General features: G+C 47.3%; 2 protein-coding genes across 7 annotated transcripts in view; one reads left to right on the top strand and one right to left on the bottom strand.

Moving 5' to 3' along the window:
• The window catches only part of LOC140409300 (dedicator of cytokinesis protein 2-like), a 1,572,852-nt gene that overhangs the window by 839,851 nt on the left and 709,606 nt on the right, over window positions 1–23,395 (bottom strand). The gene's annotated exons all lie outside the window — the stretch shown is intronic.
• The window catches only part of LOC140409301 (INSYN2B protein-like), a 275,422-nt gene that overhangs the window by 65,227 nt on the left and 186,800 nt on the right, over window positions 1–23,395 (top strand). For 4 of the 6 annotated variants that reach the window (XM_072497682.1, XM_072497683.1, XM_072497684.1 and 1 more), the window contains one exon: window positions 10,459–10,533. In XM_072497682.1, coding sequence (XP_072353783.1) covers window positions 10,459–10,533 — 75 coding nt within the window. The remainder of the gene's footprint in view (window positions 1–10,458; window positions 10,534–23,395) is intronic. The other 2 variants (XM_072497685.1, XM_072497687.1) reach the window with 1 other exon arrangement.

Genomic DNA, 23,395 nt, shown 5'->3' with positions numbered 1-23,395 from the left:
ATCAAGGACCTTAGAACCTTAGTTAGGCCACACTTGGAGTATAGTGTTCAATTCTGGTCGCCACACTACCAGAAGGATGTGGAGGCTTTAGAGAGGGTGCAGAAGAGATTTACTAGGATGTTGCCTGGTATGGAGGGCATTAGCTATGAGGAGAGGTTGAATAAACTTGGTTTGTTCTCACTGGAACGAAAGAGGTTGAGGGGCGACCTGATATGGGTCTACAAAATTATGAGGGGCATAGACCGAGTGGATAGTCAGAGGCTTTTCCCCAGGGTAGAGGGGTCAATTATTAGGGGGCATAGGTTTGTGGTGCGAGGGGCAAGGTTTAGAGGCGATGTACGAGGCAAGTTTTTTTACACAGGGGGTAGTGGGTGCCTGGAACTCGCTGCCGGAGGAGGGGGTGGAAGCAGGGACGAAAGTGACGTTTAAGGGGCATCTTGACAAATACATGAATAGGATGAGAATAGAGGGAGACGGACCCCAGAAGTGTCGAAGATTTTAGTTTAGACAGGCAGCATGGTCGGCACAGGCTTGGAGGGCCGAAAGGCCTGTTCCTGTGCTGTACTTTTCTTTGTTCTTTGTACTTTGACCCTCGCTTGCCTCCCTGGATTCTCCCCCACCCTCCCCTATAAGGAGGGTGTTCGAGGAGAAATAATGCAATGCGCAACAAGGGTTAAGCCTCTGACTGACCAACTCGTCAACTGTGAAGTGAATATATCAACGGCTGCTTTGAGATTTCAGTGTCACAAAGCACTCTCAAACGGATTTCCAATTTTTTTTTTAATAAAAGGGCTTACCAGGGCTCTGGGTTCAACCATTATCCTGATTAATAAATGGAGAATTACTGATGGTTGGAAGTGAGCTGCAATTTAATTGTGGGCGGCTCGGAAAATGTCACAGAGCCATGAGATTGAAGGTCGAACAGTTTACTGTCATCAATGAAATCTTGAAGTTTGGGCCGTGTGCTTGCTGAATGATGTTACGGCAGATAGGGTCCAGCTGAAAGGCCAAGTCTACAGTACAGGTCACCGGTTGGTTGAGAAGAGTTGAAGGGAAGATGAGGTAAATCTAAGAGGTCTGAGTCAATGAGTAGCTTAAGACATGGTCGGATTTATACGGTGATCTTTTATAATTAGTTTTCTTAGAGTCCTGTTTAACGGCCAGCAGCCTCAGTTTGCTGTTCTCCCTCTTTAATATTGATGGAATTGAAGGGGAGACCTCAAATTCTGAGGCTTTTCCCTCTTTCAGGAGCTAAAGGGGCTTTCCCCTCAAGTCAATTTATCGCGCCATCTGTGGATCAGTTGGGTAGAATCTTCACCTCGGAATCAATCTCTTGTCCTACTCCCTAGAATGAAAACACAAAACCCCGGTTGATGCTCCCAGTGCAGCGCTGAGGGAGTGCTGCGCTCTGGGAAGTGCTGTCTCTTTGGCAGTACGTTAGGCCAAGGCTTTGTTGGCCCTCTCAGATTAATGTAAAAGATCACATGGCACTCGTCTGAAGAAGAGTAAACGAATTCTCCTGAATACCCGGGTAACATTTGCCCCTCATCCGACATCACCGGAACAGATAATCTGGTGATTATTTCATTCCAGCTCATTGTTGGAGACACCTTGAGACATAAGACTTTCTATAGTTCTTATGTACTTGTATTACATTAGCTGCGTTATATACCGTACATGGTTGTGGACAGCAAGGCAGTAATCCAATTGAGGAACTTGAATGTCGTGAATAAACCAGCAGACTATCATTAAATGCTGGCTGTAATCCTCTGCTGGATATTTTGGGAATTGTGGGAATGAATGCTGTCAAATTACCCAGCACACCGAAGGAGGCCTCATCCTCTTGAAGCTGCCCCAACATTCAATAAGGTCATGGCTGATCTGTAGCTTAACTCCATTTACCCTCCGGTGACCCACAATTCTCGATACATCTTACCAAACAAATATCTACTGATCACTGTCTTGGAATATTCAATTGACCCCCGAGCATCCGCAACTGTCTGGGGAAAGAGAATTCTGCTGCTCTTTGCGGAAGAGTGTGGAAAATGTGCTGCTTGACTCCACTCCTAAATGGCCCAGCTCCAGCAATAATGAACACAAAAAAAAAACGCAGGCATTGAGCCGGGACACTATCGTGCACAGGTTTTCTGTTGCTGTGTGAATCTGCGAGGTTGATCCTTTCGAATGGCAAAATTCCCTTTCCTATCTGCGAATTGCTAGCTCCCACAGATCACAGAATGGTTGCTGCACCAAAGGAGGCTATTCAGCCTCTCGGATCCATGCCAGCTCCCTGCAAGAGGAAATCAGCTCGCCCCATTATGTCGCCCTTGACCCGTAACCCTGCAATATCTTTTATCCTTCTGATAATTACCTAGTTCCCTTTTGAAAGCCACAATTAAATCTGCCTCCGCCACACCCTCAGGCCTTTCATGCCAGGTCCTGAACAATCGCTGAATCATTTAGGTTTACCTCATGCCGCCATTGGCTCTATTCCTATTCACCTAAAATGGATGCCCTCTGATTCTGGATGCAGTTTTTCTCGACCGAATATATCTAAACCCCTCATGAATTTGAATATACCTGCAAAATCTCCTCTCAGCCTTCTCTTCCCTGAGCGCAACAAGGCCAGTCCAACCTATACGTGGAACTGGAAGTCCCTCAGTCCTAGAATCATTCTCGTAAACCTCTCCTGCGCTCTCTGCTGATTTGTCTCATCCCCCTTCCTTTCCCTTTATTATTATTGTTGCAGCATTCTTCCACACCCCTGACCCTCATGTTCTTCACGTGTGAGGCTTGGCACTGTTCATAACAGAACATAAGAAATCGGAGGAGGAGGTTTCAGGGGGGAGTGGGGAAAATATTTTTTGCCCAGAGGGTGGTGACGGTCTGGTATGCATTGCCTAGGAGGATGGTCGAGGCGGGTTGCCTCACGTTCTTTAAAAAGTGCCTGGATGAGCACTTGGCATGTCATAACATCCAAGGCAATGGGCCAAGTGCTGGCAAATGGGATTAGGGAGGTAGATCAGGTGTATTTCATGTGTCGGTGCAGACTTGATGGGCCGAAGGGCCTCTTCTGCACTGTATTTTCTGTGATTCTTGACCAGAGGGGACTGGACTCAACTCCGCCATTGAATACGATGATGGGTGGTCTTCTGCCTCAACTCCACTTTCCCAAGGCCCTTCCCATATGCCTTGTTTCAATAAGAGACTAAAAAAAAATTCTATTCCACACTCAAATGGGTGGAAATTGGAGAACATTTTAATGCAGCAAATCATTATCATTTGGAATATACAACCTGAAAGAGCAGTGGGAGATTAATGGAATTGAATCGTTGAATGATTGCAGCACAAAAGGAGGCCACGTGGCCCATTGTGTCGTGTTGCTGCTCTGCAAGGGAAACTCAGGCTAGCCCAACTCTGCTGCCTCTTCTCACAATGAGAGTAATCATCCAATTTTCATTTGGAAACCACGTTTGAACCTGTCTCCGCCACACGCTCCGGATCCTAACCGCCATCCGAAAAAGATTTTCCTCATGTCGCCATCAAATCTTTTGCCATTTACCTTAAATCGGTGTCCTCTGGTTCTCAACACCTCTGTCCGTCCATGGCGGAACAGTTTCTCACTATCTCCTCTGTCCAAACCCTTCCTGCGTTTGTGCAGCTCCCACCGAAACCTCTCTCATCTTTCTCTTCTTCACAGAGAACAACCCCAACTTCTCTAATCTATCCACATGACTGAAGTCCCTCATCCCTGGAAACCTGTTTGTGAGTCATTTCTTTTTTTAAACTCACTTACGGGATGTGGGCGTCGCTGGTTAGGCCAGCATTTATTGCCCATCCCTAGTTGCCCTTCAGAAAGTGGTGGTGAGCTGCTTTCTTGAACCGCTGCAGTCCTTGAACATAGAACATTACAGCGCAGTACAGGCCCTTCGGCCCTCGATGTTGTGCCGACAGTGTAGGTTCACCCACTGTGCTGTTAGGGAGGGAATTCCAGGATTTCTACTGAGTAGTACTACACTCCTGTATGCCTGTGTCTATGTATTTACATTGTTTATTTCTGTTTGCCCTATGTTTTTTTTCCTCATGGATGGAATGATCTGTCTGGACTGTACGCAGAACAATACTTCTCACTGTACCTCGGTGCACATGACAATAAACAAATCCAATTTTGACCCAACGACAGTGAAGGAACGGCGATCTATTTCCAAGTCAGGGTGGCGAGTGACTTGGAGGGGAACCTCCAGGTGGTGGGGTTCCCAAGTATCTGCTGCTCTTGTCCTTCGAGATGGTAGTGGCCACGGGTTTGGAAGGCGCTGTCTAATGAACCTTTGTTAGTAACTGCAGTGCATCTTGTACATGGTACACGTGGCTGCCACTGTTCGTCAGTGGTGCACCCTCGCTAATGCTTTCATGCCCTTCCTAAGGCATAGTAACCCAGAGTTAAATACAATACTTAAGGTTAGGCCAGCCCAGTTCTTTACAAAGGTTCACCATGGTTTCCTTGCTTTTATATTCCATGCATCGACTTATGAGGTCCAGGATCCTATATCCAACAGTAACTTTCAAAGGGGAATTGGATAACATTTTGACAAGGAAAATGCTAAGGCATATGGGGAAAGGGAAACAGAGGGTGGCTAATGGGATAGCTCTTTCCAATGGGATAGCTCTTTCAAAGAGCCAACACAGGCATGATGGGCCAAGTGGCCTCCTTCTGCGCTTTACAATTCTGATTCTACGAAAAAAGAAGCTAGTCACGGCTGCTGTGACCTTTTAGCGCCTCATATAAGAAGGCCGACAGATGGACTCTCCACTTCCGTGGAGAGCCTCTCTGGTAGCCTCTGAATATAAAGTGGAAATGATCTCCTCACTATAATTACCATCCCTCGCCTTAAGCATAAAATCCATCAAAGGAAATTAAAAGCACTTTGCTTAAATATACACTAAACATAATCTTAATGGAATCCATTATTGCCGTCTTTGGCAGCTGCAGGTGTTAGAGCTGGATGAGACATCACTGCGGTCTCAAGAGCTCTGTGATATCAAAAGAGAATGTCGCGTAGCCAGGAACAAACGAAAAGGATCACACATTAGAATTTTACTTGGGGAAATGAACGTTGAAGGCTACAATATATGTAGTTCATAAAAAATGGAAGCAAGAAGGCAGCATGTGGTGCAGTGGTTAGCACTGGGACTGGGGAGCTGAGGAGCCAGGTTCGAATCCCGGCCCTGGGTTCACTGTCCGTGTGGAGTTTGCACATTTTCCCCACGTCTGCGTGGGTTTCACCCCCACAACCCAAAGATGTGCTGGTTAGGTTGATTGGCCACACTAAATTGCCCCTTAATTGGAAAAGAAAAATAATTGGCTGCTCTAAATTTTAAAAAATTTTAAAAAGAAAAAATTGGAAGCAAGAATAAACCATAAGGCTTCTTCAGCCGAGTCCGTCATTCAATAAGATAATGTCTGATCTTGCACCTTCCTGTGATATCCCCACGTACCTTGGTTCCATTAGGGTCAAACCAGTTCTGCCATACAGTGAGATTGTGGCTGATCTGCTTCCCAACTCCATACAGCCTCTTCTGCGCCAATATCCTTTAACACCTCTGGTTAACAAAGATCTATTAAGTTCAGTGTTAAAATTACCAATTGATTTAACATCAATTGCCATTTGTGGAATAAAGTTCCAAACCTCTGCTTGCTTATGCATGCAGAAGAGGTTCCCAATTTCTCTCTGGACTGTACTTACTCAAAGTATTAGACAGTGTCCTCCAGACCTAGACACTCCGTTGCCCTTCGTCTGTGATGCTCATTTTTAGAACTATAGAAGCAAATACGTCGCTGAGTCCAAATCCTGGAACTCCCTCCCCAGCAGCACTGTGGGTGTACCTACACCACATTAACTAGCACCGCCTTCTCAAGGACATTTAGAGATGGGCAATAAATGCTGCTCTAGCCAGCAATGCCCACATCCCGTAAATGAACAATAAAAAGGAAAGGTATGAGTATGAGCGTTGCTTTAATTGGTTGGCTCTGCTAAACTCCACCCCACCAGCCCCCCCACCAGCCCCCCCCACCAACCTGACCCACCTCCCGTGTCAGTTGGATGCTCACATTTAAACTGATTATAGCTCTGTGGCACTTTCAAGGCGATAGGATTTAGTTTCCAACCTGCAGAAAATTAAAACTATATTTTTTTGTAGTGGCAGGGAATTTGACCTCCAACTGAGGGGCAGAAAGGACTGAAGGATAAGGTCCCATCTAAAGGATGGCTCTTCTGACAGTGCAGCACACCTTCAGTAACACGTCTGGCTAGATTAGACACTTGAGCGTTGAAATGGGATTTCAATTTATCGGCTTCTGCTCCAGCTTGGCGATACCAATCTGACACGACCACATAGAATGAGACAACACAGAAAGTGGCCACATTGCCCATTGTGCACTCGGCATCTCTTTCCCCTGGTCCTGAATATGTTTTTTCTATTTTTAAAAATAAATTTAGAGTACCCAATTCATTGTTTCCCAATTAAGGGGCAATTTAGCATGGCCAATCCATCTACCCGGCACATCTTTGGGTTGTGGGGGCGAAATCCACGGAAACACGGGAAGAATGTGCAAACTCCACACAGACAGTGAGCCAGAGCCGGGATCGAACCTGGGACCGCGGCGTCGTGAGACAGCAGTGCTAACCCACTGCGCCAGCGTGCTGCCTCTGCATATTTTTCCTTTTCAAGTATTCATCCTCTTCCCTTTTGAAAGTTACTGCCGAATCTGCTTCCACTGTCCTTTATAGAAGGTAAGAACTCATTTTTCCTCCCACGGTCCAGGGATGTGCAGGTTAGGTGGATTGGCCATGATAAATTGCCCCTAGTGTCCCAAATTGCCCGTAGTGTTGGGTGGGGTTACTGGGTTATGGGGATAGGGTGGAGGTGTTGACCTTGGGTAGGGTACTCTTTCCAAGAGCCGGTGCAGACTCGATGGGCCGAATGGCCTCCTTCTGCACTGTAAATTCTATGATAATCTATGATTAAGGTTCGGCACAACATCGTGGGCCGAAGGGCCTGTTCTGTGCTGTATTTTTCTATGTTCTATGTTCACAGCATTTTCGAAGCAAAATCCTCCCATCTCCCCTCCCCATCCCCATTCTCTTAAATCTGTGTGCCCTGGTTAGCCAACTTTCCGCAGTGGAAACAGATATAAGCACTAATAAGATTGACCTGCTTAGCTTGTCGTGCCAAATTGCCATTACCTTAATGATTGCTCTTTATGTTTGAGCAATGTCTCGAGTTCGGCACGCAATAGTTGAACGTTTTCGCCAACACTCTCAGATCCCTGAGGAGGTCTTTAAGGGGATTACCTCGCCCACTGGGAAAACAGACTGGAGTTCAGCCAAACAACAAGGAAAGCAAACCGATTACGATGATGTGGCATGACCGGATAAAGATAAATGGCTTTGAAATGGCTCTCTGTGATATTCAGGTTAATCCCTTTGTTGAAAGAGCAGACAAACGAATTTCATACAATCTCACAAAGGAAAGCATTATTAGTGTCGACCTACAGTAGCCAGTGATGAAGGCAAGTGTGACGATGGGCAGAAGCAGATAAAGAGCCTAAGCTTGAGAGAGGCCGATGGGTTTGGAAAGTAAAGTGCAGAAGGGTAAGGATATTTCGCTGTTTGGCAGGAGGTGGGAGCCGAAAGCTGTGAATGGGAATCCCTAAGACTGCACTTTGTGAGCAAGGACTAACTCACACCATCTGATTGTGTATTCTTCTGTCTTGTGTTGCAAACATTATTCTGCAGCCACTTGGGCTATGATGTGTATGTCTTGACAAAGAAGGTTTTAACCTTCAGACGATTCCAATGGAGTCAAAAATACTCTTCTGTTCTTAACATAGGGAGGGGTACATCGACAGCGGCTGGTCCATCACCTCCGAGACACAAAATCGGCTCTGCGGCATTAAAAAGCTCTTCAGCCTTGAAACACAGCCAAGCCTTAGGTCTGTCCCCACCTTATTCTATGGGGGTATACAAAAGCACTGAGGAATTGGACCATTGAATGGTTATTTCACTTAGAATCATAGAATTACTACAGCGCAGAAGCAGGCCATTTGGCCCATCGAGTCTGCACCAACCCTCCAAGGTTTATCTCCATAGGAACATAGGGCTTAGGAGCAGGCGTAGCTCATTCGGCTCCTGCTCCTAGTTCTTATGTTCTTATGTTCTTTAACAAGTACCTCAATGGCTAGATAGAGTTTTGGGACATCTTCAGCATGTGAAGTGGAAATGCAAGTTCTCTCTTTCTCAAGTAAAGATAGCGCAAAAAAAGCAATCACTGATGTAATGGTTTAGTGCACTGCTCAATGTGTTGCGATTGGCTCACACAAGCCTGTAAAGTTCCAGACAAGGTTACTATTCAGGTATCCAACTACAGCCTGCCTGATGGTACCTGCATCAATGGGCCTCTGCATCTCATAGTTGAGGGAGGCCAGTTTAGCTCAGTTGGCTGGCCGGCTGGCCCGTGCGCCGGAGCGACACCAACAGCGCAAGTTCAATTCCCGTACCGGCTGAGATTATTCATGGAGGCCCCGCCTTCTGAACCTTGCCCCTCGCGTCAGGTGTGGTGACCCTCAGGTTAAATCAGCACCAGTCAGCTCTCCCCCCTCAACCAGCCTATGGTCACCTGGGACTATGGAGCCTTCACTTTATGTGAGGGGGCAGAGTGGGGAGGCTGGAAGGAGTCTGTCAGGACTCCTGCTTCCGAAAATCCAGCAACCTCTACAAGGTACATGTGAATATCTGATGAGACATCTAGCAGGTTTATCGTTGTGGAAAAATTAGCCTGCCAATGGACAGAGGCTGGAATTTTTCCCAGGAAGATGACGTTATGCCAGGTCCGAGATACACCAATTCGCAGGCAGCTCTTATGGAGCCGCTACCACACGAGGCCAGTGATGCATCAGAGTGGTGTGTTGCAAGGAGTGTGGGTTGAGTGGGTGAAGACCGAGTACGGGAGTGGTGTGTTGCAAGGAATGTGGGTTGAGTGGGTGAAGACCGAGGACGGGAGTGGTGTGTTGCAAGGAGTGTGGGTTGAGTGGGTGAAGACCGAGGACGGGAGTGGTGTGTTGCAAGTAGTGTGGGTTGAGTGGGTGAAGACCGAGGACGGATTTGCCCTATTTTGGGAGTTTCCATAATTTCAACCTCAGGGCATAGACACGTAAGCTTTAGAATGGAGGGAGAAAGGCCTCATTTGGGGATTCGGCTTATGATCGCACTCCGTCCTCTGCCCACCCAGCCCGCTTCGTTTTTAAAAATGTATTGGTTCATGGGACGTGGGCAAGCATTTATTGCCCATCCATAGTTACACTTGAGGGGGCAGTTAAGAGTCAACCACATTGTTATGGGTCTGGAGTCACATGTAGGCCAAACCAGGTAAGGATGGCAGATTTCCTTCCCTCAAGGGCAGTCGACAATGGTTTCATAGTCATTAGACTTTTTAATTCCAGATTGAGGGCAGCATAGTAGAAGTGATTAGCACTGTGGCTTCACAGCGCAAGGGTCCCAGGTTCGATTCCGGCTTGGGTCACTGTCTGTGTGGAGTCTGCACATTCTCCCTGTGTCTGCGTGGGTTTCCTCCGGGTGCTCCGGTTTCCTCCCACAGTCCAAAGACGTGCAGGTTAGGTGGATTGGCCATGATAAATTGCCCTTCATGACCAAAAAATGTTAGGAGGGGTTGTTGGGTTACAGGGATGGGGTGGAAGTGAGGTCTTAAGTGGGTCGGTGCAGACTCGATGGGCCGAATGGCCTCCTTCTGCACTGTATGTTCTTATGTTCTATGTTTTATTGAGTTTAAATTCCATCACCTGCCGTGGTGGGACTCAAACCCTGGTCCCCAGACCATTATCCTGGGTCCCTGGATTACAAGTCCAGCGACAATACCACTATGCCACCTTCTCCCGGTGTTATCAACGATCTGTACCTGAGGGCTGATGAATGTGTGAAGTCATCATTCTGTGGGGGGGAGGGGGGGGGAGGCGGAGGGTTACAGCCCCATCAGTGGGCAGTGGACAATGGCCTTTCCAGCCAGCGAGGGCTAATACATTCAGCCTATGGCAGGTCTAATGATGGAGCTTCCTATTGACTCTGGAGTAGTCAGTGCTGGAGTCGATCATTTCTGGGATATTGGTTGTCTTAGAAGTTTCAGGGCTCCATGGTTGCAAGCATTATGGAATCATGTAACACAAATGGAGGCCATTCGGTCCATCCTTTCTGTGCCGGCTCTTTAGAAGACTTCTCCCATTATCACACTCCACTCCCCTGCCATCTCAACCCTTCTGTGCCCTGCTTTTTCCCCCCCCTTTGGAACCAGCAAAAAATCAGGGCCTGCAAGAGAGAAGGAGAGGAATACACAGGTGAATGTGAATTACCATTAGATAAGTTATTAATTGTGCGGTTTGCATTCTAGGAGACAATCCTACCACACTGGACAGGACATTGCAAACTGTGGGACCTGTCGCGACTGTGCCTGCATCATCTACAGGTAGACACATCTTTTTATTCCTGTCTAATACCTGACTGTGCTATGAGGCGGAGAGCCAATATCTCCACTGGACAAATAATGCTCTATTTAACTATGACAGTTTAGAGATAAATTTCGCTGCATGTAGCTCTGCTCATTAGAGATATTTTGAATGCTTACACATTATTAAGCAGATCTAGTCTCTGGGGATACAACCAATTCTCATCTATTTGTTGGCACTAATATATGCAGTTCATTAGGCAGGGTTATTATCATCTGATCAATCCTGATCGCATAATAATCGTTTAAAAATATAGTTACTAATCTGACCAGTGGAGACAGCAGAGTTGGGGCCAAAACATTGCATGTTTTCAAGAAGCAGTTAGACAAGGGCAGCACGGTAGCATTGTGGATAGCACAATTGCTTGACAGCTCCAGGGTCCCAGGTTCGATTCCGGCTTGGGTCACTGTCTGTGGGGAGTCTGCACATCCTCCCCGTGTGTGCGTGGGTTTCCTCCGGGTGCTCCGGTTTCCTCCCACAGTCTAAAGATGTGCAGGTTAGGTGGATTGGCCATGATAAATTGCCCTTCGTGTCCACAATTGCCCTTAGTGTTGGGTGGGGTTACTGGGTTATGGGGATAGGGTGGAGGTGTTGACCTTGGGTAAGGTGCTCTTTCCAAGAGCCGGTGCAGACTCGATGGGCCGAATGGCCTCCTTCTGCACTCTAAATTCTATGATAATCTATGATATAGCAATTGGGGTGAAGGGATCAAAGGATATGGGGGGGAAGGTGGGATTAGGCTATGAGTTGGATGATCAGCCATGATCATGATGAATGGCGGAGCAGGCTCGAAGGGCCGAATGGCTTCCTCCTGCTCCCATTTTCTATTTTTCTACGTTTATGTGCTGTTCCTCTCTGAGAATCAAATCAAGTAAAAGGGGGAACGAAACACAATAACAAAGTTCCATTCTTTTAAAATATTACTGTTTTGTCCCAAGTCCTGGTGTGGCCTGGAAGTTTTGGGTCCTGCTCCCCAGAATCTAATGGTGCTTAAAGTGTTGAGTGGAGCAGACTGATTTTGACCGTGTTTACATATTGAGAATTAGATGGACCCCCAGATGCGAGTAAACACTTTCATAGAATCATAGAATTTCCAGTGCAGAAGGAGGCCATTCAGCCCATTGAGTCTAGTACGCCACTTCAAAGAGCACTTTACTTAAGCCCACACCTCCCCGTAACCCCCCCCCCCCCATATATAGTCTTCTGCTGGTTGTGCTTTGTCATTTAGTTGATAAAGCCTATGGGATCCTAGACTTTACATGACAGGCATAGAATACCAAAGCCTGGCAGTTGTACAAAACATGTATTAACGATAGCCTTGTCTCAGCTAGTGTATTGTCTTCAATTCTGGGCACCACATTTTAGGAAGGATGTGAAGGCCTTAAAAAGGGTGCAGAAAAGATTTATGTGAAAGTTTCCAGGGATGAGTGATTAGAATGGAGAATCTGGGTTTGTTCACCTTCGAGCAGAGAAGACGAGTGGAGATTTGATAGAGGTGTTCAAAATCATGCAGTCTTTGGATAGACTAAGTAAAGAGGAGCTGTTTTCAAAAGCTGCCAAGGGTTGATCATGAGGGGCTACTAATTTAAGGTGGTTGATAAAAAGAACAGAGTCGACATGAGGGAAAAAAGGTTTTCACGTAATGAGTTGTTAGGATTTGGATTGCACTGCTTGGTAGTGCAGTGGATACAAATTCTTTTTTTTTAAACTTAGAGTACCCAATTCATTTTTCCAATTAAGGGGCAATTTAACGTGCTCAATCTATCTACCTTGCACATCTTTGGGTTGTGGGGGTGAAACCCGCGCAAACAGGGGGAGAATGTGCAAAGTCCACATGGACAGTGACCCAGAGCTGGGATTGAACCTGGGACCTTGGCGCCGTGAGACTGCAGTGCTAACCCACTGCGCCACCGTGCTGCCCTGGTGGATACAAATTCAATGGTAGCCTTTAACTGTTTCAACTGACTGATGGATGCCCATGGTCTCCGCAAAGCTTCACAGCGCATTGAAGTGCCATAGGTCGGCGTGGAGGGTACAAATCGGCCATTGGGGGTGAGTGCAAGGGTAGGCATGGAGAACACACTTACTTTTCAAAAGGTTCCCTCACCAAACCACCACACCTCTGAGGGGCCATAAACCACGGCCCATTGAAAAGCTGGCCCGGCCCCACAAAAAATGTGGAGACTCGGAGATCTCTGTCCCCACAATGGCGTCGGCTATGTGAGGTCGAAGGCAGGGTGCCGACTAACAGCCTGCACCAGCCCACAAGCTTATCCTGCACTGGCAAAAATTAGGAGAGCCAGGAATTAGGCCAGGAATTACAGAACTGAGTCCCAGCCACCATTCTTATGTGTCTGCGGAGTCCCTTTGACTTCTTTTATACCGGATTTAATGATCCTAACTCGGCAACAAAGCAGTGACATGCTTCAATTCACACTTTGATGCCGAGTTTCGTCTTACCTTGATTACGAAGGGTTAATTGGACAATGGAAAATTACTGTAATTACAATTACATCCCTGATAATACTTTACCCTTTTATTCATCTGATATTAAATGCAGATCATTCTCTAAGAACTACTGGATCCGAAGGTAATCGGCTTACAGTATTTGTGGCACAGGGCATTCAATCATTAATCCGACAACTGAGTCCAAATGGTCATTGCACACAATTATGAAATGTATTCGCAGAAGTCATATTTTACGAGGCAGCTTTTACCTGCAAAAAGCCAACAGCTGCTCCAACTTTCATGTGACATTGTACAGCCGAGCAAAGCGGCAGTGTGCAGGAACTAAAAAAAAGTACTGATTGAGGAATATATCACTCAGGGTGATGGACTGGGAGTTAAAATGAGGTAGTCTCGAATCAGCATCCTGAAAGAGTGCGACTCACCGCCAGGAACTGACAGAGATGGGGTTTTCGCCAGTGATTTTTACCTTCCCAATACTTAAAGAGGGAATCTCATTCTTTTTGGCCCTTGCTGTAGCTGAAGGGCACAGCCTTGCCCCCTGAGCCTTGAGGTCGCTGGTTCAAGTCTCACTGCAGAAATCTGAGCACTTCAGTCCAATATTGCGGGAGTGCTGCAATGTCTCTGGTGCTGTTTATTGGCTGAGATTTTTAAAGTTTGTTCTTGGGATGAGCGTGTCACTGGCAAGGTCAGCGTTTATTGCCCATCCCTAATTACCCTTGAAATGAAATGAAATGAAAATCGCTTATTGTCACAAGTCGGCTTCAAATGAAGTTACTGTGAAAAGCCCCTAGTCGCCACATTCCGGTGCCTGTTCGGGGAGGCTGGTACGGGAATTGAACCGTGCTGCTGGCCTGCTTTAAAAGCCAGCGATTTAGCCATTGAAATCCAGGTGGTGGCGGCTGCATTGATTGCTTTAAAGCATCTCTCCTGCCCCTATCTTCGGAGAAAGTCCCACCTTAAAGAGCTGTTGGCTAATAGAATCTGAACCATATGTAAACCACACCGGCAGGACTCGGCGGGCCGACATGACGAGTCGCCGCGTGGCCGCTTTCAACGGCTCCCGACCGCTGCCACGGCTACCGCGCGGGCGCGATTGACGCCGATTCTCCAGTCGCCGGAGTATCGGCGGCCCAGCGTAGTAGCGACGTGGAGGGATTCTCGCGCGTCCCCGGCGATTCTCTGACCCGGCGCGGGCTCAGAGAATCCCGGCCAAGGAGTCCGGGTGAAAGGGGTAAGAGGATGGGGATCAAGTTTAAGAGGCTGAGGGAGGGTCAAAAGAGGGGTGACCTTGAGATGACTACCTCTGACGGGCCCAAGGGTCCCACAAAGGAGGTCCCCTCCATCCCTCAGTCCAACACCAGTCCTTGCAGTTAAAGCAAGGGCCTCCTAGATGGCGTAGACCTCCCTCTGGCACAGTTAAAATGCTGTCCGGGACAGAGGCCCTTAAATGGCCATCAATTGGGTCACCCGAAGCCTCCTCTCTCCTCGTAAAGTTTCAGACAGGTTGGGGTCAGGCAAGCGGATCTTGGGAAGGTCAGTTTCTGGATTATATGAGCCCCTCCCCAACCCCATACATGTTTATCTAAGTGTGTGCAGCTGGGTGTGCAAGTGCATGGGTAAATTTGTGCAATGATGAATATGAATGTGTTTGTGCGTGAGTGTTTATGTGACTGTCTGCAGCTGTTTGTGTCTGGACATGTGTGGTTGAGCAGGTGTGTGAATGTGCCCATATGTGTGTGTAAGCCCATATGTGAGTGCGTGTATCCATATGTATGTGTATATGTGTGTGTATGCCTGTGTATGTGGGTGTGTGTCCAAATGTATGTGTGTCCATATTTGTTTGTATGTGTCTATATATGTGTGAGTGTATGTGTGTCAATGTGTGTGTGTACATTATACAGCTCTAGAATGTAACCAATTGTTAGTTTGGGCATTTTCTTTTTCATCAAACTGTCAGGCAGTAATGCTCAATCAGCTGCCTCATGATTTAGTGACATTTCATTGAAGCACACAGGCTTTACAATGAAAGGGTTCCGCTGTGCTAAGTTTCAAATTGATACACTCTTTCATCAGGTAAAGTGCAAACACGGGGACAAGAAACCATTGGTTCACCCAACTTAAGGAAATGTCAGAATCAACTGAATCAGTCTGGAAGTAAAAGAGTTGACGCAGCAATTTGGCAGTCCCAGAAAGCACACTCTGGAAAATTACAGCAACGCAGTTTATGATTTCCCAGGCTGCTCACTGCGAGTTCCCACGACATGCTCCCTGCAATCCTCCCAGCAGGATGGAATGGGACCATAATGGATGAAAAGTGACAGGCTGTGCCCAAAGTTGCTCTGATGTGAGCCTGTGGCTGCTACTCTGTAGTTGGAGGTATTCCCGCAGGTTTTCCTGCATGCCATCCCTACTCCAACTGTACCCTCGCCCACCATCTCCTCCCACCCTCCGGACATGTCCTACCTCATGCCAAACTCTTCCTACACAGCTTGGAAAGCAAATAGACTCTTCATGACTTAATTGCGTGACCTTGACTGTCAGACAGCCATTTCCCCTCCCAAACGCTGACACATATTCTTCTGACTAATAAAAGAAAAGTAATGGAAACGCACAATTATTTTTTCATTGCCCCTTACATTTTTCTTCCAGTGTTGGTCACAACTGTGGCTTGGAGCCAGACTTACATGAAGTGGATAAAATTACGTGAAGGCCTAGATAGAGTGGATAGGAAAGGTTGCATTCCCCTTGGTTGGGGTGGCCATAACTAGGGCACAGAGATTTAGGCAAAGGGATATGAAGTATCGAGGGGATATATTTTCACCCAGTGGGTGGTGGGGGGGGTCTGTCTGAACGAGTGGTCGAGACAGAAACCCTCATAAAATTCCAAAATAACTTGGCTATTGTCCTGGAGTTTGAGACCTACAATGCTATGGGCCAAAAACTGGGAAGTGGGATTTAGGCTGGGTAGTTACTTGTTGGCCGGGCCTGACATGTTGGCTGAATGAATGAATGAAATGAAAATGAATGAAAATCGCTTATTGTCACAAGTAGGCTTCAATGAAGCTACTGTGAAAAGCCCCGAGTCGCCACATTCCGGCGCCTGTTCGGGGAGGCCGGTACGGGAATTGAACCGTGCTGCTGGCCTGCCTTGGTCTGCTTTCAAAGCCAGTGATTTAGCCCTGTGCTAAACAGCCTCCTACTGTGCTGTAAATTTCCATGATTCCATGAGTTTTGTGATAATTCCTGGAAATTCCAGAATAATTTTGGAAGGTTAGCCCTCTTCTCTGGTGATTGCCCACCTAAGAAACTTGCCGTGACAGGTGGGTTCTGTGGGTCCTTGGGTGGCTGGTGAGCCCGACCCCAGAGTCGCATCTTCATAACCCTACGCTCAATGCAGTGTGCACTGCATCTCGCCACATTAATAATCTTTTTAATAATAATCTTTATTGTCACCAGTAGGCTCACATTAACACTGCAATGAAGTTAATCTGAAAAGCCCCTATTCACCACACTCCGGCGTCTGTTCGGGTACACAGAGGGAGAATGCAGAATGTCCAGATTACCTAACAGCGCATCTTTTGGGACTTGTGGGAGGAAACCGGAACACCCGGAGGAAACCCATGCAGACACAGGGAGAACGTGCAGACTCTGCACAGACAGTGACCCAAGCCGGAATCGAACCCGGGACCTGCCGCTGTGAGCAAAAGTGCTAACCACTGTGCTACTCTGCCGCCCATTACATTTCCTAGCCTCTTGGAACATGCAGTGTAATTTTACACCTCTGTCCCCTGGTTGTTATCTAATCTCGCTTTGCTTGATCAACTGTGATGTAAATCATTGGCTGTAAAAAATAATCTTTGGGTTGTCCTCTGGCTGTGAAAGATGCTATATAAATGCAATGTATTTCTGTGGTGGGCGTGGTGGAACATAAGTTGTAGCATGTCTGTACGAAATCCCTCAAAGTCCAGGATTAACCCGGTGAGAAGCTAGCAGTTGAAAGTAAACAGTGTACAAATTGTTGTCTTTGAAAGAGGTCAGAGGCTGCCATCTGAATAGTATGGACAAGACTGAGTGGAACTTTCTTTCGCTTGTCGTGAGCTCAGAGTATTAGAAAGCCTGACATCTAACTTGGGTTTCAATCTGTTTCAATTCCACCGTCTACAAAATCACCCCACCGGGGGCACTTGAGAAACAGGGTCCATCCATCCTCTCATCTCCACACATGAACTCTCGACGAATGTAGTACAGAAATGGTGCCACCGTTGCAGAAGGGTATCTGCCTGAGGGGAAAATGTTTTCATCCCTTAAATAATGAGCACGCAGGCTGACAAGCTACATGTGTGATCGAGAGAGAAAAGAGAGAGATGTAGCGTACTTGGGAGGTCATCATGAGCTGTGACGGGAACTCCTAAAAAAAGGAAACTCCTGTTTTACATTCTTCTGATTCTTTCACTCTTGAATTTGTTCTGTGCTGCAGTTAGAACTACATTATTATCTGAACAACCTGAACATTTGGATAAGAGCCAGCCTCGTGGTTCAGAGCCCAGGACCCTCCTCCGCAGAGCAAGCAGTGTAGCTCCGGGGGATGGGCAGTGGCAAAGTGAGGTGAACGTACTCGGTGTCGGATGCCAGGCATAAGCATTATTCATGCCAGATGTAAATGGCATTGGTGGCATCGTGCCAACAGCACAGCTCAGAGGACAGGCAAAAATATCTGTTCCAGAATAGCATTGAATGTTATGAAGACGCTCACATAGTCTACGTTGTGCTGGCTAAATGGCTACGTCACGAGTTGAATACAATTGACAAGAGTGTGGAGCTGTGGTTAGATTAACATCCTGGAGGATCATATAATTAGGGTGCGATCTAGCAGAAATGAAACCACGTCCCATGTCAAGCATGTTTCGCCGGGTGTAGGCAGCGTCCAGATCATGACATCTTGCGAGATCCCGATAGAGCTCGCAAGGCGTAGCGAGCTGGGTAAATCTCGCAAGAAGCCTCTTGTAAGATTTACCAGCCGCGTCGCGTCTGGAGCCGGGCGTGCGCGGCCGTTAGATTTTGCCCTTGGGTTTAACAATAGTTGAGAACTTTCACAGGTTATTTCAAAGTTAAAATGTACAGGGATCGTGGTTTTTATAAATAAAGGCAAGAGCGCATTAGCAAGGAAGTTATGCTAAATCATTAGAAAACCATTCACGGCATTATACTTCAGGAAGGATGTGAAGACCTTTTGGAAGATGCAGAAGTGATGCATCAGGGATGAAGGTCCTGACTAATTGGAGAGAGTGGCAGAGCTGGGATGGTTCTGACAGCAGAGAAGGTTAAGGGGAAATTTAATAGAGGTCTGGAAACTAATGAAGGGTTTTGACAGGAATAAATAATGAGAACTGGTGGAACGATCGGTGACCTGATGACACAGGCTTAAGACAATAGGCAAAAGAATGAGAGTGGGGCTGGGGAGGGGGAAGGAATTAGTGCAGTGAGTTGTTACAATGTGGAGTTCACTCTCTGAGAGAATGATAGAAGGAAGTTCAATAGTAACTTCAAAAGGGGGGAATAGATAAACTTGAAGAGAAGAAAGCAGGAATAAGTAAAGGGTTGATTGGACAGCCGGTGTAAAGAACCAGCACAAGCTTGATGGGTGGAGTGGCCTCTTTCTGTAAAATTGTATTCTATCCCAGCTTTCTTTTCCCAGCTCCAAGATTACATTTACATTCCATAGCTGCGATGTTCAATCGATGACACTTTGCCAGCGTCTTCCCCTTTTTGTGCCCGACTTCAGATACCATAGAACAAAGAACAAATGAAATGAAATGAAAGAAAATTACAGCACAGGAACACGCCCTTCGGCCCTCCCAGCCTGCGCCGATCCAGATCCTTTATCTAAACCTGTCACCTATTTTCCAAGGATCTACTTCCCTCTGTTCCCCACCCGTTTATATATCTGTCTAGATGCATCTTAAATGATGCTATTGTGCCCGCCTCTACCACCTCCGCTGGCAAAGCATTCCAGGCACCCACCACCCTCTGCATAAAAAACTTTCAACGCACATCTCCCTTAAACTTTCCCCCTCTCACCTTGAAAGCGTGACCCCCTTGTAATTGACAACCCCACTCTTGGAAAAAGCTTGTTGCTATCCACCCTGTCCATACCTCTCATAATTTTGTAGACATCAATCAGGTCCCCCCTCAACCTCCGCCTTTCCAACGAAAACAATCCTAATCTATTCAACCTTTCTTCATAGCTAGCACCCTCCATACCAGGCAACATCCTGGTGAACCTCCTCTGCACCCTCTCTAAAGCAGCCACATCCTTCTGGTAATGTGGCAACCAGAACTGCACGCAGTATTCCAAATATGGCCTAACCAAAGTCCTATACAACTGTAACATGACCTGCCGACTCTTGTACTCAATACCCCGTCTAATGAAGGCAAACATGCTGTATGCCTTCTTGACCACTCTATCGACCTGCGTTGCCACCTTCAGGGTACAACGGACCTGAACTCTCAGATCTCTCTGTACATCAATTTTCCCCAGGACTCTTCCATTGACCGTATAGTCCGCTCTTGAATTAGATCTTCCAAAATGCATCACCTCGCATTTGCCTGGATTGAACTCCATCTGCCATTTCTCTGCCCAACTCTCCAATCTATCTATATTTTGCTGTATTCTCTGACAGTCCTCCTCGCTATCTGCAACTCCACCAATCTTAGTATCATCTGCAAACTTGCTAATCAGACCACCGATATCTTCGTCCAGATCATTTATGTATATCACAAACAACAGTGGTCCGAGCACGGATCCCTGTGGAACACCACTAGTCACCTTTCTCCATTTTGAGACACTCCCTTCCACCACTACTCTCTGTCTCCTGTTGCCCAGCCAGTTATTTATCCATCTAGCTAGTACGCCCTGATCCCCATACGACTTCACTTTTTCCATTAACCTGCCATGGGAAACTTTATCAAATGCTTTACTGAAGTCCATGTATATGACATCGACAGCCCTTCCCTCATCAATTAACTTTGTCATTTCCTCAAAGAATTCTATTAGGTTTGTAAGACATGACCTTCCCTGCACAAAACCATGCTGCCTATCACTGATAAGTCATGGGCGGGATTCTCCCACCCCGCCGAAATCTCCGGCGCCGGGGATTTGGTGGGGGCGGGAATTGCGGCGCGCCAGTCGGGGGCCGTTGGCAGCCCCCCCGGCGATTCTCTGGCCCGCGATGGGCCGAGTGGCCGCCAGTTTTCGGCCAGTCCCGCCAGCGTATGTTACGACAGGCACTTACTGGCGGGACCTGACTGTGCGGGCGGCCTTCGGGGTCCTCGGGTGGGGGGGGGGGGGGCGCGATGGTGGCCTGGCCCGCGATCGGAGTCCACCGATTCGCGGGCGGGCCTGTGCCGTGGGGGCATTCTGTTCCTCCACGCGGGTTGGTGTACCGGTACGCCATGGCTGGTTGGAGACGAACCCCCCTGCACATGCGCTGGAGTGACGCCAGCACATGCTGGCGCTCCCGCGCATGTGCCAACTCGCGCCGGCCAGCGGCGGCCCTTCGGCGCCGGTTGGCATGGCGTCAAGCCCCTTTCGCGCCGGCCGTAGTGGCACAAACCACTCCGGGGCTGGCCTAGCCCGCAGGATTCCGCACCTTCGGGGCGGCTCGACGCCGGAGTGGTTCACGCCACTCCTCCCGCCCCGTTGGTTTCTGAAGAATCACGCCCCAACAACTTAATGTGGGATTCAGGGTGTAGGCCACAGCAGCGAGCCAAATGAGGTTGAAGGGGTCTTTGGCACCATACTGAGTATGGAGGTACAGTGAATAGCATCAGTGCTGCCCCGTCGTTAATCTTCATCTTGTGCCTTCCTTGTTAGCATTCTCTCGCAAGATTCGGCACACACCTCAGCAGTTTTAGCATTGACTGAATAATTAACCAGCAATTAATCTTGGCCATCAAAGCTCACATAAAAGGAAAGCTGCATTTGTTTAACTCGTTCACTGCACACCATTCACCCCCTCTACTTTCAGCGCTTTTCCCATCAAGGTGCTGACTCAACAACAACTGTCATTTACATAGCAAACGTTGGCTTTTTGCTGGCTGTCATGATGAATTATCTGGAATTACTCAGGATTGGCAACATAGAATCAGGCAATTTGACTCAACAGCTCCTTGTCGGTTTTTATGCTCAAGTCTCCTCCCACACCATTTCATCTCACTCGATTAACATTTCCTTCTCCTCCATTCTCCCTTATCCATCCATCTTCCCCTGGAATATATCTGTACAATTCACCTCAACAATGCCATGTGATAGAGTTCCCCATTCTCACCATTTTCTCTGGGTAAAGAAATCGCTTCTGAATTTCCTATTTGATTTATTAGTGGCCATTGTACATTTATTGCCCCAAATTCTGGATGTCCTCTCCGAGCAGAAACATTTACCCCATCAAAGTTCTTCATAATTTTAAAGACTTCCATCAGGTCTGAAGAAACGCTGAAGAAGCTCAACACCATGCAAGACAAAGTAGCCCTATGTTAGGCGCCCAATCCGCCATCTTAAACATTCACTCCCTCCACCAGCTATGTACAATGACAGCAGTGTGTACCATCTACAAGATGCACAGCAGCAGGTCACCAAGTCTCCTTGGACAGCCCCCACCAAACCCACTACCTTAACCAAAGCGAAAATGCTGGAAAATCTCAGCAGGTCTGGCAGCATCTGTAGGGAGAGAAAAGAGCTAACGTTTCAAGTCCAGATGACCCTTTGTCAAAGCTACAAGACAGAGAAAGTAGGAAATATTTATACTGTGGAGTGTGAATGAAAGTAATTTGCTTTTATCCACTGCCTTAATCACCTGGGACAGGGGCAGAGGCTACGTGAGAATACAACCAGCTGCAGGTTCCCCTTCGAGCCATACACCATCATGACTTGGAGCTATATCGCTGGTGTTCCTTCAATGCCACTGGGCCAAAATCCTGAAACTCCTTCCTGTGGTAAACCACCTTATTGTGTTATATTCACTGTGCTGTATTGTGCATGCCTGGGCTTGTCCAGGCTGGCTCTGCCTCTGGCTCCTCCCTTCAGGCTTCTGTATAAAAGTGGCAAGTCTCCGCCTCCGACCCAGTTCGGGTCCAGAGGCAGGAGGCTTGATATTTAGTGTATTAAAGCATCAGTTACGTTTACCACTCGTAGTCCGTTATTGATGGTGTATCACTTTCCCAATAACAAGATGGTGTCCCGATCTCGCGCTACACTGAGGAGTTCAGACAAGCGGAGATCCTCAGTGTAGAAGACCGGGCTATGTGCGGCCTTGGCCGTGCATTCCTGTGGAGGCCCCCGATCGAACCCGAATAACGTTTAATAGCGTTGTGTTTCTCGGTGCTGCGGCTAAACTCACTGTGGGACTTTGTTCCCATTTAGTTAAGTCACGCCCATAGAATCCGTACAGTGCAGAATCCCATTCAGCCCATTGAGTCTGACCCGACCGTCTGAAAGAGCGCCCTACCTAGGTCCACTCCCCCACCCTATCCCTGTAACCCCATGTAACCTATACATCGTTCGACACTAAGGGGCAATTTAATCATGGCTAATCCACCTAATCTGCACATTTTTGGGCAGCTAAGGCCAGTTCATCTGTCCTCTGATTGGGAAAACCTTGCACATTGCGTTTCTTTAAATTAAAAAGTTACTGTTCAAATGGCAGCAGCAACAATGGCTGCCGAGACCCCCGGCCACTAATCGTCCAGAAAACCTGCCCCCAACACAACTAACGGCTCGCTTCCACCAAAACACCAAGATGTTTCCACTTCCTATCAGGGATGGGTTTGCAACCCGGAAATTAACCATTCCTGCTTCCACTGTGAAGTTCCCAGCCCCTGAAATCTGCAATGTGCTTAATTTGTTTCTCTCGCATATCTCAGTCAGACTGATTAAAACAGTAACTCAATCGAACATGCCGTATTGTTTTGCTATCAAAAAGGGTCTAATCCAAGCCTGCACCCAAAATGTGCTCTTGCAGAAAGCAAACAGGCCGAACGGCTTCCTTCTGAGCTGTGACCACTCTATAATTCTAATGGGAAGTCATGTTCTACCCACATGCATTTACTAGTAGCAATTTATATTAGTGGAAAAGACAGATCATTTAATCCTGCTGTGAGGGATTGCATGCTAATGCGCACTAAAAGTTTTTGCCTTCTGCAGTTGACATTTTGTAGAATGTGAGCAGGCAACTCCTAGTTAATTCTAGAATAAGGTGTGTGTGATGGGCTGACTGGTCTTTAATGTCATAATTTTGGATCTGTTTACTAATTGTTAGAAATGAGAGCTCTGTGCTTTTGTTTGGTCCATAACCTTTG

Source organism: Scyliorhinus torazame, chromosome 3 (assembly GCF_047496885.1).
Source record: "Scyliorhinus torazame isolate Kashiwa2021f chromosome 3, sScyTor2.1, whole genome shotgun sequence".
Classification (NCBI taxonomy): domain Eukaryota; kingdom Metazoa; phylum Chordata; class Chondrichthyes; order Carcharhiniformes; family Scyliorhinidae; genus Scyliorhinus; species Scyliorhinus torazame.
The sequence above is the reverse complement of the archived record's forward strand: the minus strand, read 5'-3'. Positions and strand labels throughout refer to the sequence as shown.